General features: G+C 34.1%; 2 protein-coding genes across 2 annotated transcripts; one reads left to right on the top strand and one right to left on the bottom strand.

The window, feature by feature from the left end:
* Nucleotides 1–4,635: 4,635 nt before the first annotated feature.
* LOC143627587 (uncharacterized) lies at nt 4,636–16,059 on the bottom strand. The gene is made up of 10 exons (XM_077097372.1): nt 15,653–16,059; nt 14,418–14,590; nt 13,579–13,737; nt 12,970–13,119; nt 12,269–12,412; nt 12,042–12,198; nt 11,779–11,951; nt 10,137–10,192; nt 4,867–4,969; nt 4,636–4,774 (listed from the first exon to the last, which is right to left on the bottom strand). Exons 1-10 carry the CDS (start codon nt 15,864–15,866, stop codon nt 4,685–4,687), a joined length of 1,419 nt encoding a protein of 472 aa, XP_076953487.1. The 5' UTR covers nt 15,867–16,059; the 3' UTR covers nt 4,636–4,684.
* LOC143627476 (uncharacterized) lies at nt 7,745–9,773 on the top strand. Its single transcript, XM_077097285.1, has 3 exons — nt 7,745–8,410; nt 9,347–9,579; nt 9,665–9,773. The coding sequence occupies exons 1-3, from the start codon at nt 7,745–7,747 to the stop codon at nt 9,771–9,773; spliced, it is 1,008 nt and encodes a 335-aa protein (XP_076953400.1).
* Nucleotides 16,060–17,874: the final 1,815 nt, after the last annotated feature.

Genomic DNA, 17,874 nt, shown 5'->3' with positions numbered 1-17,874 from the left:
AGGGGATAGCGCGCAGCTTGTTGCTCGCTTACCCATTATCCAGATGTAGTTTGGTTGGTGTTAAATGTTTATAAAATTGAGAATATGGAAATATAATTATTTTTAAAAAATGGGTTTTTTGTTGGTTAATTACTAGTTAACCGGTTTAGTTACAAAACCGGTTATACTGGTTAGGGATTTTATACTTGAAAATTGGGTACTACCTAAGTACCTAACCTGATTAACTGGTCAAACGAGAGACCTTGATTGGACCCAAATGGTTATCTAATTTTGTTAAAATGAGCTCACTTTGGTTAAGTGGGTTGAAATAATTGACCCCAAGTAAAACCTGACGAGTTGGTTTTGTTCATTTTTTTTTAAACTGAAATTACATTTTCTTCCATCGATAGGCGTGTTTGAGATTGAGTTAAAAAGCAACTTTAAAAAATGTTTTGACACTCGCAAACGTCCCTTTTGATTTTAGTTTTTTATAAGTTTAAAAAGTTGTTTTTTTAAAACACACAAATATTAACTTTTTAAAATGACTTTTTGAAAAAGAGGTAAGTAAATGGTTTCCAAACCATTCTCAATCTCAAACATACACAGAGAGTGAAGCCATAAGCGGGTGAAAATATTTAACTCTTTCTTTTATTAAAAGTTAAAAAACACAACTTAACGAAAGTGACTTAACTTTTGAGAAACACTTCTCATTTGTTATTTTAATCTTACACAACTTCAGGTCTTTATCAAATTAACATGTTACACTTGATCAAGTATCAAGTTCTAAAACTTAATGAAAGATGACGTGGATTTTTCACAACTAAAAAAAACATATTATCCATTCTCCATTTCTCTATTTAACACTAAAAAATAATATTTTTATTATTTAAATTCAAAAAAACCTCTTCCAAATTGATCAAGACCAACTTGAGATCCATTTTTAACATGCTCTGCAGTCATTGAGGTTCTATGGGGTAAAAATTGGTCTTAGTCGGCAACCGAGTACTTGACGAGTAATCCCCAAATAGTCAAGTACTCCGTCCCTACAAAGTACTCGACGAGTAATTCAACAAGTACAATGACAGAAACAGATGCAAATTGTTACAAAACACCTTGTTACACAGAATGCATCTTGTTCTTCTTCTTTCGAGGTTTATCTCAACCGAACGTCTTCTCCAACTGTTCAACTCGTCGACTCAGCGAGTTAATCATCCGAGTCTGATTTTAATTCCTCTCAAACATTTGGCTCATCATTGTCATCATCTTCTCATTATCATCCATCAGTTTCTCCAGCAGCTGCATACTTCTCTTCTTATTCTTATTATTATTATCATCAGTTCCTTCACCTTCAACCGAATCGCAATTCACACCGATCTCCTTCACAACTTCCGCTGTTACATTCATCACAGATTCCGTTCCTGCACCTTCAACCGGATCACAATACACACCGATCTCCTTCACAACTTCCATTGTTGCATTCATCACAGATTCCACACCGGCTGGCAAGCTCGTTGAATCATCAACGATCTGATCACGAAAACAACGACATTTCAGATTCGGTTTCAGCAGATCTGATCGTAGCAGCTACGGCTGTCCAAAAAGCTTGAAACTCGCTATACAGCTCGGCTCGACCTTTTTTACTTTTTATATGTTAAAATTTGATACATGTAACATTATAACCTGTATATATAATTAAGTATACTTGAAACTTGTTATGTATTAGTATTTAATACATACAACCTAATATATACATGTTATGACTTATGTTTTAGATTAAACTTGATTTGAACTCGCTATGCATTATGTTAAACTTATTTTGTTATGTATTTTTTATTTGGTTGAAATGTATTAGGGGTGTGCAAGAAAACGAAAAAACAAATCCGAAACAGAAAAAACCGAAAAATCCAAACTGAAAAAACCAAAAAAAAAACAAAAACCGACGGTTTGGTTTTATGTTTTTGTAAAAACCGAACTAACGGTTTGGTTTTGGTTTTGGTTTTGCATGTAACAACAACCGAAAAAACCGAACCGAACTGAATTACTAATTTTTTGTTTTTTTAATATTTCATATTAAATAATTTATAAGATTTAATAAAAACGTGACTCAAATATTTTTGGTAAAATGTACGATAGTCTATTATTTTACAATAAACAACATTATTTATACATAAATTCATTATTTTTTGCCAACTTTATTTTCGGTCTAAAATTTTCAAGATCAAATGTCAAAAACTGAAAAAACCGAAACCAAACTGTTTCAAATACTAAAAAAACCGAAGTTTTGGTTTTCGGTTCGGTTTTAACCAAAACCCACACTGAACCGCACCACACACACCCCTAAATTGTATTTATAAAATTCCCTTTTCTAAACCAAGCCGAGCTTGAGCTCAAATTTTCAGCTCTGTTTCAACACCGAGCCGAGCATGCTTGGTTTAAAACCAAACTGAGTGAGATCTTGCCCTGGCTCGGCTGTGAACAGGCCTAGTAGCAGCAAAAATCGATGACGATTCTGTAAATGTAATCTGAACTTGTTATGTATGATGTTAAAACTTATTTTGTATTTGGTTGAATTTGTTAAAAAAAATAATTTGCATTCGGTTGAAATATATTTAAAAAATTTCCTTTTTAAAACCGACCCAAGCCAACTCAAGCTCAAACTTTTGGCTCCATTTCAAAACCGAGCCAGGTCAATTCAGCTCAGTTTAAAAGCAAGCCAAGTCCAAGCTTGCCTTGACTCGGCTATGCTCGTGAACAGCCCTAACTAGCAAGCAACAATCAATGACTAATCAATAACCTGTTCGGAGCTAACTCCACGAGCAATATCCATCTCAATTTCAGATCCAGTTACATCCGATCTACTCGTATCCATATCAGCAACATTCAATATCAAATCCATAACCTGTTCGGATTTAACTTCACTCTCAATCTCAACCTCAACTTCATCAACAAACCGATCACGAAACGACACTTTTTCCATAACCTCTTCAGACTTAGCGTCACTCTCAATATCAGATCTAATTGTATTCATAGCATCATTAATCAATAACGAATCGATAACCTGTTCAGATATAACTTCACCAAATATCTCATATCCAGTCATATTATTATTATTATTATTATCAACAATTGAATCAATCTTCTCTTGTACCGAAATCGCGTGCCTAATAACCGCTTTTCGCAGCTCTCTAACTCCGCAACCAACGCCTCGAACCGAATCCAGCTTCAACAGCAACAGCATTATCCTCTCGTTCACTCGCAACCACTCCTTGTTATCTAACCGAATCAGTTGAACGGTTTCGGTATCGTTAATACTCGATTCAACCTCGCGTAACTCGTTTCGGATTGCCGATAACTTGTTCACGCTTTTCCGGACCGTAAATCCTCTGAACACTCGTTGAATCATCAACGTTGATAATTTGGATCGTACGGATGACATGAAGTGGACCGGAATTTGAATTACTTCCGTGTTAAACATGATTTGTAATATTATTATTATTATTATTATTGTTATTGCAGATTAGTGATTGATTATTTGAAGGAATAAGAGGAAGTTGTTTATGTAGTGAAGAAGATGAAATGAAGGTTTAAATGTAACGAGTGTTTTGCCAAAATGTGTTGTGGCGGGAAAGGTTAAAATATGGCAAATTTGTTAGAATTTAAATTAAATCAAGCGTTAAAGTGTCGTTTTCGTACCCGATGTTTGGTCAGCTACGCAACTTTAGTATATTTTTTAAATTCGTGTGAATCGATATCCGACGTTACCAAAATCATGTCATTTGAGTACTTTTTGTTAACCCAATCTATTTTGTTCGTTAAATCAGGGGTAAAATGATAATTTTGTTTTTGTTTTTTTTGTTAGTAGCAATATGAGTGAGTGACCTCCTCAAAGTAAACGTACGTTCAAACACTTGTGTTGTGACGCGAGAAAATGTCTTCCAAAGTTTATTAAGAAAAGCAAAATGGAACGAAACCTGTAAGCGTTGCGGTTACAAAAAAATTATCAAAACGTTTACGCATTGTGTTTTCGAAAAATATTTTTATAAAAAACAGCAAAAGATAAAAATTAAATAACATTTATGTGAGAATAAAAGTTGGTGATTTATATATGGGAAATAGTTTTTAAATCATATTGATAAAAGTTTAGTTACACAATATCAATGTTGACATATTTAAATCATATTTATGTGTTTCATGGTGTGATTTAGTAGTTTATTTTATGTGATTTATTTTGATTAGAATCATGTAAAAAAGACAATTATAAAATGAAAAATAATGAAAAACAACATTATTACATGATTCCGATGCGTGACGTCTTGTGTTCTTATTAACTAAAAACTTAAATAATATAGAAGTGGAAAATCACGGGAAAAAGCTTAAATTATTTAAACAAAGACAATCGATAGAAAAGCTTAAATCGAATAAGCGGTGTGTTAGACGTGCCAGCTTTCGTTGGTTTCTAGTCCACTTCACGTGAAGTCAAGATTCAATGTTAACCACGTTTAGCTCTTGACGAGTCAATGTAAATGGTCGTAAAGAGAGAAAGGCACCAATATTTAATGAAAAACGAGACTCGTGTAGACGTCTAAATAATAGTTTTTGTAACAAATATATTGTGTTACAGTTTAAATACATTAGTTCAGTTCATGTAACAAATATATCGTGTCGTATAAACATCATTGCCATCTTCATATTATAGATTTCGGGTTTAAATCACATTCATCCTGTTTGGTATTTGTATGCCTGCCCGGTTCAAAAGTTGCGCAGAAGCATGCTTTGCCATTGAAATAATTTCATCCTGTTACAAGCAGCAAATTTTGTAAACGGTATAACATTTTTCGTGCAAATATTCGAGTAGCGTATACATAAGAGTAATATTAATTAATATACCTCATCAACGTTCACGACTTTCTGATTCTTCATGATCCAACGGCCATTGCACATAACCGAGACTATATTTTCAGTTCGCAGGCTATACACGAGGCTGGAGATGCTGAAAGTTTAATGGTTAATCTTGGCACAAAATTGATGGTTAACTTAAATATAAATTGGACCAAAGTTGGTTACCATTGGTAACTTACCAATTAGCTAGGGATTTTTTTTTTTTTGTTAATATGGTTAACATTGTTTATTTGATCACTTTTCGTTAATGTTAATAATATATATATCAATTACTAGGCGGGTGCCAGCGTGATGCAGCGGGTGTTTGAACACAGACCTCGTTAATCACGTAACAAATATGAGTGTTTATGGTTCGGTTAAAACCTTGAAATCGGTTAAATGAGTTAAACCGGTCATTGGTTTGGCTTCTTTTTTTACTTTCGGTTACTTGGTCGGTTTCAAAATTTTCAAAACGTAGTGAACGGTTGGTTTGCGGTTTATATTGAAAACCGGCTATATGAAACCAGACCATACTGTAAATGTTGAATGTATTTTAATCTCTTTTATTATTAATTATTAGATATGTTTTGATATATATATTAGATATAGTTAAAATATAATTGAACATAATCCTTTTAATACAAATAACTTTGCTATTACAACTTTGAATTAACCTAATTGTAGTATGAATCTTTTTGTAATATTTGTTGTTATTATTTCAGGTCATAGGTCTTCCATTAGTGTTTACCATTTATGTGGCTAAATTTATCATTCTTTATTTATAATCCTCTCAAGTATCATATTATGTTGGTGTTTAGTTAAAAAAGATGGTACAGTTAAATTAATAATTATTTTAAACTAAATTTATGATTAAAGTTTAAATTGGGAAACTAAACTGGATCCAGACCGTTGGTAACGATTCGGTTTCAACTTTCAATGGTTCAGTTTGGTTTTGGATGACAAAAAATTGGTATTAACAGTTGGGCTCACAAGTTTAACTTAAAAACCATCAAAACCGACACCGAACACCCCTACGTAAAAATATTGTAACAATATCATATTCAAATTAAAGATAATAAAATGCTCATTTTTATGATGTAATTTTTTATAAAAATATTAACGTATGAAAATGTTATAGTTATTTAAAAATCATGGGTGGGGAGTTAGTTATAATTTAAATTAAAAACATAATATGGTTAAAGATGAGGGACCAAATTTATAAGTTGAATGGATTGTGTTTAGACAAGTTTACCCATACTAACACATGTACTTTATGCATTAACATTTGTAAAACTCTTAAAATCAAGTGTATTAATTTACCCTTTGTATTATATATAACTAGGATAGTGCTTGCGCGATGTTGCGGGTTACATACGCAAACATAACATCGAACGCGTAACATGTGTCAACACGTGCATAATCTTGCAACGGAACGACGGTAACCCAATGATGGTATGCGCACAACGCGACATCGGACTTGTAACCAGTGTTGGTAAGTGCATCACGCAATGTCATCCGCGTAGCAATTGCCTGAACGCGTGCAACAAGTGGTGAAAATAAAGAAGCAAAGCTTAAATATGTAGTAGTTTTAAATAAATCGATTTTTAAACCACCCTGTTTTGACTCAAATCATGTTTCGACCCGTCACTGGTCTAAATAAAAACGTTCTTACCTGACCCATTTCGATTTGAACCCTACTGCCGACCCGAACCGAACCAAATTAACTGTTTTTTGTATCAACCTGTTTCAACCCTAATATGGTCTTATACAAGACCATATCCGCCTTACTTGGAACCATTGCTGGTCCTAACGCATAATTTCGTAACATGTTAGTTTTTTAAAATTAAAAGGTATAGCAATACCATACTCAACTTAAAGAGAATAAAATGCTCGTTTTTATGATGTATTTTATTGTTAAAAAATACTAGCGTGTGAAAAAGTTATGGCCGTTAAAAAGTCATGAGAGTAGTTGATTTAAAATAAAGGGTAAATATGTAATTATATTATAAATTAACAAAAAAAATAGTTAAAATTGAAGGACCAATGTTATTATTTTTGAAACCAAATAGGTAACCATTTAACCAACCATAAATCATATGGCCAAATATCATATTACCCCTAAATTTTCAAATTAATGCATCGTTGGTTGTACATTGCATTTAATATTGGCTCTTTATATTTATTATAGATATAGATATACGAATCTATGTGTGAATGTTGATTTGTTTTCCTTTTCTTTCACGTCAATATTTGTTACTATATATGTATTTTATTACAATCAATCAATATTTAACCTAAACCTGTTTTTTTTTTACTTTTTATGTTTTGCAGCCTTAATTGTGTTTCTAAACCGCTGCGGTAACGGAGGCGAAACAGACTTTTATTAATTTGCCTGAGTTTGTCTACAGGTAATTAATGTGGCTTAGAGGTTCACTAGAAAAAAGAAAAAAAGGAACCGGTGAAGTGTGAGTTTTACATGTAAAAAATTAATTTTTGCATAATGTTTTTGGAGAATTTGCAGATAAACACATTTAGTAGACGGTTTAATAAATTTTATTATTCTTTTCTAAACCGCTTTTTAAGCTTTCTTTTATATTTTCTATTAAAACGGCTTCTAACATGTGTTTATTTACAAAAACTCTGAAAAATATTATGTAAATATAATTTTTTAATGATTTTTTTCTTTATACCTTTCATCCTAAATATGCAGTTATATAGAATTTGTTATGAGTTATGACTAGCATAGAGTTTCATTAATTAAATTAAAAATTAATTTAATTTTTCTGTTTAGCTATTTTATTATGTTGTGTAAATAATATTTAAATGAGCTTAGTGGATTTTGTTTTTCTTTTTAACATGAACATGACACATTTATTAAACATGTTATATGACAACTCAAAACCTGATTGTTTTCGTGTCATGTGAGTCTAACATTGGTTTTGTTTTGACTTTTGACGCGGATGATCTAAAGGAAGCCATGAAAGAGAGCCCTGAAAGATACACAGACCCGTTTTTATCAGACGAAGCGAATGGAAAAGTCAACTCATGGACTCAAGAACTTAACCATTCAAATATTGAAGATGATAAGCTGATAACTTCGTTAACACCATCCGTATTATGCGAGAAAGAAACCGAACTATACAAAGATATTTGTGTTGATGAAGAAAGGATTTTGTTTGATGAAAATAATCATAATAACAATAATAATACTGGTTTGACTTCACTAGAATCTTTTAATGATCATATGAATATTAAAGATAATAATGATGAAGTGATCAAAAGTTCATCTGGTGCATCTTCAGGAAGCCAAGATGTGCAGGCTGATTTAACTGTAAATGAACCTATCAACGATCAAGATTTACAGAATTCAAAACTAGATTCCGAAGAACGTGGGACCCATGAAGAAGTTTTCGGCTCTACTGTTTCAAAGGAGTTGATATTTAAAGCCATTGACGGTAACGGGCCTATGATCTCATTGCAGCCCGGTGAAGAACCACTGCCATCCCTTAAATCTCTCCTTGAAACAGTTGATAATGATCAACAGTCTTTTCAGGTTAGTATTTTCCAACTGTTTCATGGTTCATTTGCTATGGTATAGTTTTTAGAAATTTAGCTAAAAAAGAACCGGGTCAAACAGGTCAAAAGTTTAGGATAGAATTATTGTAATGGTGTAGTTTTTAACAATGTTTTCATAACCGGACCGGATAGCGAACCGGTCGGGCGACCGGTTCAACCGGCCGAACGAATTCGGCTTAAAAAAATGCTAGGAATACAAATTTCTCAAAAAAAAATAATAATAGGAAAACCGGTTCAACCGGTTTTATGGATACCGAGCGAGCAGCATAGAACCGGACCGGTTGGTGGACCAATTCCCGGTCCGACCGGCCAGTCCGGTCCGGTTTTAACAACATTGGTTTTTAATCATATTTAACCAATGTTTTAAAAACTGGTATTTTACTTGTACCGGATTGGACTAAAAAAATGGTACAACCAGAAGGTTCAACCGGTTGAATAATTTACCTTATAATTTCCTATAAATGTAACTTCAATCCAAACATAACACAAAAGTAAATGATTCCATAACAAAAAATAATCTAAAGCACTCAATTTTAAAAAAAAAATAGTCCTAAAGTTTACATGTTTGAATGTTAATTGCTGGTTTAAAGAAATTTTGAAAAACATATGGCCCGCAAATATCTAAAAATTCTCAGACATAAAACCAGTTTGCCGGTAAAAACCGGTATTTTAGATAAAAACCGCAGGTATGATGTTTAACCGGTTCACCTGGCCGGTTTGAACCGGTTTTTAACACATTGTATTTAACACATTAATTATCTATTCATGAAAACCGGTCAAAAAGGTTTGCAGCTAAAGTCTTAACTCTTAACTCAAAACAACCTGAACTGTTTTGACCCGGCCCGTTATATATGCACCTACTTTTTTTTTTTCTTAACAAACTTTTTACTGAATTATATAATTTTAATTACAGAGTCCTGTAAACAAAACCGAACCAGCAACGAGTAGTGGTGCACCAAAGCTTCAAGATGCGGGTCCAAATAATGTTGCAGTGGTCCACCATGGTGGCGAAGGAGACTCGAGTTTTGCGGTTGCTGGTCCCACTTTAGGACTCGTAACATATTCTGGGCATATAGGATTTTCTGGAAGCACGTCTAGTCGATCAGATAGCAGCACGACTAGCACCCAATCGTTTGCCTTCCCCATGTAATAAAATAATAAATTTTGTGTTCATATTGAAGCGCGTATCTGATATAATATTATAATCTAATAATATTTTTGTTGTGTGTAGACTGCAGAATGAGTGGAACAGTAGTCCTATAAGAATGGCGAAAGCGGACCGGAGACAATTACAGAAGCGTCGAGGATGTAGGCATGGGCTTTTATGCTTTAGATTTTGAATTCTCGCATAATATTTTTTTCGTGTGTAAATTGCATGATTTACATTTTTGAGTTCACGTTTGATTTATTCATGAGTTTATATTAATCAGTGTCATTCATAGTTATATTCAAATATGTATGAACAAGTCATTCTAATTAGTCATAGCATTGAAACCAATCAAACCTCCCAAACTAAAGCACGTTGGCCAGTTTGATCGATTCGAGATTAAATTTGCGGTTTGGTGGTTTAACGGTTCGGTTTAGTTTAAAGCCTAGAACCCAACGAGTTAACCAAACCGACTATATACATATTCGTGTGTGTATATATTCATCAAAACCATCTTTATTATTCTAAAAATAGTTAATGCAATTGATGTACATACCAGTCATGAATTGGAACCATAGACCACGAGGAAGGATTGATTACAATCATATCAGCCTGCAGAGATATGCATAGAATTAAAATCATGGATAATGCGTAAATGGGTCAAACTTGTCAACTCTACTAGTAGCAACGCAGCGAGTGAGCTACTCGTGAGCTACTAGAGATACGCTAATTAAAAGTTCAAGTCGAGGGGAGCTTAAACGAGCTCAAGCCCGAGACTATATTGGAGCTTATTTAACAAACGAGCATGAGCCCAAGCTTCATGCATTAAACTTGTATAAGCTTGCAGGCCCAAACAAGCATATCATTTGTATTTTGTTCAATTTATCAAAACTATATACATATAAAAATAAAATTATGATAAAACTAATTAAATAATGTATATAATGCTATACAAAAATTATAATTGTAAAATTTATAAAAATCATTATACATCGTCATCATCATCGTACTCAGTAAATCCCACCAATAGCAAAGCTATGGTAGGGTCTGCGGAGGGTAAGATGTAGACAGCCTTACCTCTACCCAGTGGCGGACCCAGGATTTTTTGTCAATGGGGTCCCATATTTTCGGTGTTCAAATTTTTCGGGTCGGTCGTTGTTCAGGTCGGGTCGAGGCGAAGAACATAATAAAAAACAATATCATAATAAAACTTTCTTTTCAATCATCACTACCTGAACGGGTCAAAATGGGTCGGGTTGACACATAAACACTTTGTTTTCCCTTTCTTAAACATTTTTGAGATAGAACTTAGATCCACCCTTTCATAAGCATGTGTTGAAAACCATTAACTTAAACTAGTGAAAAATAAAACTGATATTTTAAAGTGTTTGAATGTTTCTAAAGAAAACCATGCATAAAGTTGAAAACAATGATATGTATTTTAGAGGTGTTTGAATGTTTCCAAAGTTATCATTGCAACATTAGCAATCAAATGATTGATTAACACTAAAAATTAACACAAAAAACCAAAAACTGAGCCTTGTAAGACTTGAACCCATGACCTTTCAAAGATAAAACAAGAGACTTTCCACCAGACCACATCAACATTAATAGTATGGGTTCCAAGTATTAAATCTTATGGGGTCCTCAAAAAATTTAATATACCGCTTCTAATAAATTTTTAAAAAACATTGGTGTCCCGGGACCCCGATCCACACTATGTGGGTCCGCCCCTGCCTCTACCCCGTAGGAATAAAAAGGCTGTTTCTGGTGAGACCTCCGGCTCGATAGTAGTTTTGCATCAAGCCTTGGACATAAGGCACATAACACTCAACCATCGAGACCCCGACTAACTGGTGCATGTACCCTTGTCTTTCGGCTATCAACGCCACCACATGATGCCTGATTAGCCTTCCGCCACTTTTAACGTTATTTTCACGAAATTAGTAAAATAACGTCAAAATTAGTGCAATTTCACTTTTTCCTACCCGAGGGCCCACACATATATACATTATATGCGCGCACCGCAAGCAGGGCTTAAACAGTTAAAAAAAACTAAAAAATGTAAAGCGACCCGAGCTCAGGCTTAGGCGTAACTTGGTTCAACTCGACTGGTTTACACCCTTAGCATAAAGAAGAAACAACGGAAATACGGGTTCGGTTTTGGTTAAAACTAAAAAGGAAAAAAAAAAGAAAACCTTTTTTCCAACTTGAAGAGATCCAATATCATTCTCCCAAAGTACACCTTTTGCACCATTTATAGTTGCCATTTTAAGAATGGTTTCAGCAGGTAGAGCTGTAGGGTCAGTAGTACCTTTTGAATATACTTCTCTCCCTTTATTAATCAAAGAAGCTAGATACATTTCATCAACTGTTTAAACATGTAACTAAAATACTTTAAACCACTTCATTAAATAAGTTAAAACTAAAATATTTGCTACCAAAATTCACATTTACTTACCAATGCTCATTCGGTTATTAGAAGGTGCGCCATCTGTACCCAACGATACACAAACATTTGCATCAAGCATTTCTTTAACCGGTGCAAATCCGAGCATGCGCATTGCAGCAGCAGGACAGTGTGACACTTTAACTCCACCTTTAGAAAGATATCCAATCTAAAAATGATATAATATAAGATCAAATTCATATACACTAAAAGCTTATAATTTTGTTTATGAAATTTACCTCATTTTCATTTACCCAAACAGTGTGAGCTGAAAGTAAATTGCTTGTCAGAAACCCGACTTTCTCTAGGTATGTAACGGTTACATGATCGATTTCTCGAGTTTGCATCATGAGATGATTCTCAAAGGGTATCTCTGCAACATGCTAAGGTTTGAAATAGTTATTTATATCATAAATTCATAATTAGCAAAAAATGTTTGTGTCTAAAAAAACACTATTCATTTGTTACAATTATTAATGCAATGGTTTTAAATGTTATATTAGCCCTATAAATTTTACAATATAACCCTCTTCACTTTAACTAAACTTACCATTCAAACCATAGATTTTTTCAGATGTTTAATATTTTATATTATTGGCCAATTACAATTTGACAAGTGTCAAACTCATAAGTGTTTTTTTTTTACTTTTAAAATATTATGTTTTATAAAACTCTGAATATACCATCGCGATATGCTTATTTTCATCTACGTTTCAATGTAAGTTTTGTTTAAAATGAAGTTGAGCGTGATTATGTACAATGTACACATAACACATTGCTAAAGTTGTACACATATTCCAAGACATATTTTTCCATGGTTCACGTAAAGGTTTTGAGTTTGAAAACTTTCGATGATGTTAACTTTTTTCGTGCCACAATGCACGCCGGTTTAATACTAGTTAGATATAAAACATAGTTGGGGGGTGGAGGTAAAAGAGACCATGTGGATTCCAGTTTGCAGTTCTTTCGCAGCATCTCGTGTTTGAAGAAGTAACTGATCGGTTGAATTCATAATCTGTCTAATCCCAAGCCATATTCGGATGCGTCCATCAGCAGTGTTATTGTGCTTCTTGTACAACTCTTTCTGGGACTGTGATTTTACAGAAGCAACATTAGTTTCTCATTAAGACATTAGTTCAATACATTTGAAGCTTGCAGTTAGTGGTATAAACAAGCCGACCAGCTCGTTAGCTACTCGAGATCGACTCTTTATAAGCTTGAACCGAGCCTGAGCTCAAGCTTAACAATAAGCTTGTTTAATAAACGAGCCCGAGCTCGCAAGCCTGTTATTTACCTAATATTTCTTAACATATTAAATAAAGATTTTTTATGATAATTATATGTATAATATTATGATACAATAAGTAAATAGTATGTGTTATGTTATAAAAAAATAAAAGTTACAATCAAAATATATACAAAAAATAGGTATATTTATTAGTAAAATAATTTATAAATAATAAACGAGTTGAGCCCGGGCTCAAGCTTGAAAAACTACTCATGATCCGAGCTCGTTTACACACACCTACTTGAAGAGTTGGAAATTGACCTGAATACATTCATCTGCAGACTTAATGGCCCATGAAGATGGTAAACTATCACCAGAATCCATGATTGACTGCGTTAAACATGCACGCAAACCGAGTAATTCTACGGCCTTCGCCATTCCTGATACATGTTGTCCTCCTGCTTCCGCAAAGCAAGTGACCTGATATTCGACAAATTAGCCGAGCTGCTCAAGAGTTACTCGAGATGATAAAAAAGCTTGAAGCAAACTAAGCCTTATTGAGCCCGAACCTCAAAAAAAATCCATTTAGTTATCAAGCCTAAGCTCGAGCCTTCTATGAGAAGATCGTTAAGCTCTTTGGGCGTTAAGGAGCCTAGTGTACTTTTACGTTTTAACTCTCTTGGACTTCTATGTATTAATTTCACACCACAGAGCTGAGCTCGAGCCAAGCTTAGGCTCATTTAATATTTGTTCAAAATACATAAGAAAATAGAATGCAGATACAACAATTAATAAATAAATAAATTAGCCGAGCCCGAGCCGAGTTCTAGCTTTAGAAAAAGAGATTGAGACGAGCCAAGCGCGAGCTCTCGTAAGTCAAAATGGGCAGAGCCCGAGCCAAACTTGGGCTCGTTTAAGATTTTTTTCATAGTATATAAATAACTAAAATGAATATAAAATAATTAAGAAATAATAAACGAACTGAACTCCGAGGTTATTGGAAAACGAGCAAAGGTCGAGCTCTCGTAAGTCAAAACGAGTCGACCTCGAGCCAAGCTTTCGCTCGTTTAAGATTCTTTTCAAAATATATAAAAAAATAAAAATGTACGTAAAATAATTAATAAACAATAAACGAGCAGACCGGGAGCTAATGAACTTACACCAGAGTGAATGAGTTCGATTCCACAAAGTAAAGTTGAAATGTAGGAATCTTCTTCAGTCATATTGGATTCGTACGGCCAAATGCGATGGTGCAGCCACGTAAGCAAGTCCACGTCATCAGCAATACCTCTAGCTAGTTGTTGAGACGTATGTACGTGTGTATTGATCAGACCTGGCTAACAATGCTTATTGATTAGTTTAAGTTAAACATGTTAAGTAATCGCATTATGTTTAACACAATGTGTTAAATGTTGACAGTGTCGGTTTGGGTCGAGTCGACCGGTTTTGAGTTATGGAATTGGGTTACTTAATAAATGTCGGCTAGTAGCCGATGTTAAAGAGTCATCTCCAAACTTCACCATTCCCGTGATTTGTTCCTTTAATTCCGAGAAGTACGTTTGATTACCAGTCACGTGGTTTGACGCTCCGTTGTCAGTATAAATGCCTATTGGTTCGGAGTCAAATTGGCTTTGAATTATTTTGTTTTCGTTTAGGAATACGGTTTCAATGGTTCTTGAGCCAGGTTGCGCTCATTGGTTACGGCGAGATTGGCTAGTTGTTCCGGACACACGGATGCGAAGTGTCGGAATTGATAGTGTCGTCTCTAGGGGACAGTGAAATGAAGCTAGGGCTTTAGGCCCCTACTTGTAATTTGGGATTTAGATTAATGTGTCTGATTTGAGTAACGTTTTTTCTTTTTTTTTTTACAATAAGGCATCATTTTTAGTCATTGTTTTAGGCCATTAAAAAGGATGAGTCGGCCCTGCGAATTGGCCACACCGAAAGCGCTTTACTTGTGATCGATCCTTTTTAGGCTTTGAACTTGAACACATGGTCAATTTGAAAAATAAAAATAAAAATAGATGGTCGAAGAAGACCATTGGTCTGTTTCGGGTCGGAACCAAGCACGAAAGCTTACCGAATGTACAACCCGATTCAGAAAAGAATTCAAGTTTTGATATATATTAAGTTATGTTCGTATTAGATATAAAGTTTTGAGCCTAGCTAAAATTTTTTATATGTTATAAAAACATTGTAACAAAGTTTTTGTTTCAAGTTTACTTGATCAATCATTTAGTACAAGATTGTCAAACAGTCACAATAAAGTGACAGTTAAGCAGGCAACAAGCTGTAAAGTTGCGTTGCAACCTCTTTTTGGATAGCAAGACCGATCCAATTTGTTTTTTCTTACGTTACGAATTCAATCTATGATTGAAGGTGTAGAGGAACATACCAGGAAGAAGATATTGGCCATGTAGATCGATTATTTCATGCGAATTTGACAAGTATTGACTAACGATATCCGAGGATTGCCCGATGGCTACAATTCGGTCATTTTCGATAACAATTCCACCGTTACGAAACACACAAAGTTCATCATCCATAGTGACGATTAACGCGTTGTGCAGTATCAATCGAGACGAGTTCATTTCCATTGCAGGATTCATGAGAAAGTTGAACTGATGATAAACAAGATTTATGCAACTAGATATTGTTGTTCATTCTTTGTGGTCTTTGTCACGTTACAATCAACTTCCTCGTCCACTTTCAAACTCATTCAATTAACTAATTTAGTAATTCACCACTCACCTTTTTTTATTGATTTTTGGATATAAATAATATTAATGATTTTGAAATAATACATAAAAAAACATTGGATAATACATGGGAAACCTGGAAAACAATAATTACCGGACATGCTAGGGTGGCAATGGACCACTAAAAGTATTGGTGTGTGCATACAATTTTTTATATAGTCAAACCTGACGGGAATACCCGTAATCTGAGATATTTGGAAAGTGTAATTTCCGTCTTATTAGGGTATGGGATGGGGTTGAGATTAGTTTTGAAAATTTTTACGGATTTGAGAAGGGTATGCGGTTTGCAATATGCTCGATCACCCGGTCCAATTACATAATCGCATTTACCAACTACCCGGGCAACCTGACATAATTCATTTTCTTTGTGCTTCTATAAATGAAAAATCTCGAACGGTCAAACCACAGGCCTAGCGTGGCGTTTCATGGCGTACCCGCAGGTGACGTCAACCCCATGCCCTTACGAAACAATGATATTAACGTCTAAACTATCATCATAAATCTTAATTTTAATTCTGAATAACATATCCTAGTTTTTTATAACCTTATCTCACACTTGGTGGTTTAAAATTAACATCATAATTACACACATCTCACGCGTTACGTATTGATTCATGGTTGTTCCATACGCCGTAGAAAATTAAAGTGTGATAAATAAAGAGACACAAATAAAACTATGCAACAAATAATGTGACCGGAAATGAGTATTTTCAATTTCTTTTTATTTTTTTTAGAGAGATATAAATGTATTTATGTTTTCTTTTTCAATTTTAAAACAAAAGTTAGCCGGTTTAGCACTTTAGCCATTTAGCCCAAAACTAATAAACTATGTGAACTTTAGCCCAATCTGTAAACACAAGTCATCCTTTAAAGCCCAATTAAACTAAAAAGTAACTTAAGCTGTATATTTGTATGAGCAATCTTAGAGAAGTCTCCAGCCCAATAGAAATAACGCAACCCAAACCTAAATGGGTTTATGATCATTTAATCTCACGACATAACTTCTTTATAAATATTGTATAACCGGACCGGGTGTCGAATCGGTAGTTCCACCAGCATACCGTTTCAACTAGCAAATATAAGAAGCAAGCGTCAACATTCAACATTGTTGTTTCGGGTTTAGGTGGTTTTGTTAAATTACACAAAACCGATCATTTCATTTGTTCTCGGTCTCATAACTTATAACAATGGTGACTCCACACTTAACATGTTGCGTCTATTAACTCATAACCACTGTGATGATGTTCGAGGTTCAAGATAATGGTGTACCTAGAAACTTTTCCACCAGGATCATTTTTTACTCGATGCTCAAGTGTCTCTTAACTCAATGTTCGAATTTTCAATTCATATCAATAACATAAAACGTTACAAAGAAGTTTTCAACGTGATTAATAACCAGGGCCGGCTCCGAAAATACGGAATTTTTTTTGGGCCAAAGGCGAAAAAAATTTTGGGTTTAAACAATTTCGGTTTGTTTAAACAATTTAAACAATTTAATTTGAAGTAGACTAACTTAGTTATGATTTTAGTTGTATAAAAAACTTGTGTGTAAAAATAAACATAAAAATGTCTCAACTAAGATTAGAACCCACAACCTCTTAGTTAGATGTCGTACTTCTTTACCACTAGACCAAGTTAGTGATTATAAAATTATGTTGAAACAATGATTATACACAAATAATTTTCATAAAAATACCTATAATTTTTTTTTAAAAAAAAATTCGGGCCTAGCGGGGTGTCGGGCCCGTGGCCGTCGACTACCCGGCCACACCCCTAGGCCGGCCCTGTCAATAACCATTTAGAAAAATAGCTGAAGTACGTGATCAAGGGAACCCACACCCTATATACCAGGTAGAGG

The sequence above is a fragment of the Bidens hawaiensis genome, unplaced genomic scaffold, assembly GCF_021521415.1.
Source record: "Bidens hawaiensis isolate Kalapana, Puna unplaced genomic scaffold, B.hawaiensis_p1.1 tig00004685_1, whole genome shotgun sequence".
NCBI classification, from domain to species: domain Eukaryota; kingdom Viridiplantae; phylum Streptophyta; class Magnoliopsida; order Asterales; family Asteraceae; genus Bidens; species Bidens hawaiensis.
The sequence above is the reverse complement of the archived record's forward strand: the minus strand, read 5'-3'. Positions and strand labels throughout refer to the sequence as shown.

What these genes read in the sequence shown, in the direction of transcription:
- LOC143627476 (XM_077097285.1), top strand. Translation starts at nt 7,745, where the DNA reads ATGACAACTCAAAACCTGATTGTTTTCGTGTCATGTGAGTCTAACATT. An exon ending in ATGATCAACAGTCTTTTCAG is followed by an intron (nt 8,411 to 9,346) that starts GTTAGTATTTTC and finishes TTTTAATTACAG; the next exon opens with AGTCCTGTAAACAAAACCGA. An exon ending in CAATCGTTTGCCTTCCCCAT is followed by an intron (nt 9,580 to 9,664) that starts GTAATAAAATAA and finishes TGTTGTGTGTAG; the next exon opens with ACTGCAGAATGAGTGGAACA.
- LOC143627587 (XM_077097372.1), bottom strand. Translation starts at nt 15,866, where the DNA reads ATGAATCCTGCAATGGAAATGAACTCGTCTCGATTGATACTGCACAAC. An exon ending in TGGCCAATATCTTCTTCCTG is followed by an intron (nt 14,591 to 15,652) that starts GTATGTTCCTCT and finishes ATTGTTAGCCAG; the next exon opens with GTCTGATCAATACACACGTA. An exon ending in TTTGGGTAAATGAAAATGAG is followed by an intron (nt 12,199 to 12,268) that starts GTAAATTTCATA and finishes TATCATTTTTAG; the next exon opens with ATTGGATATCTTTCTAAAGG.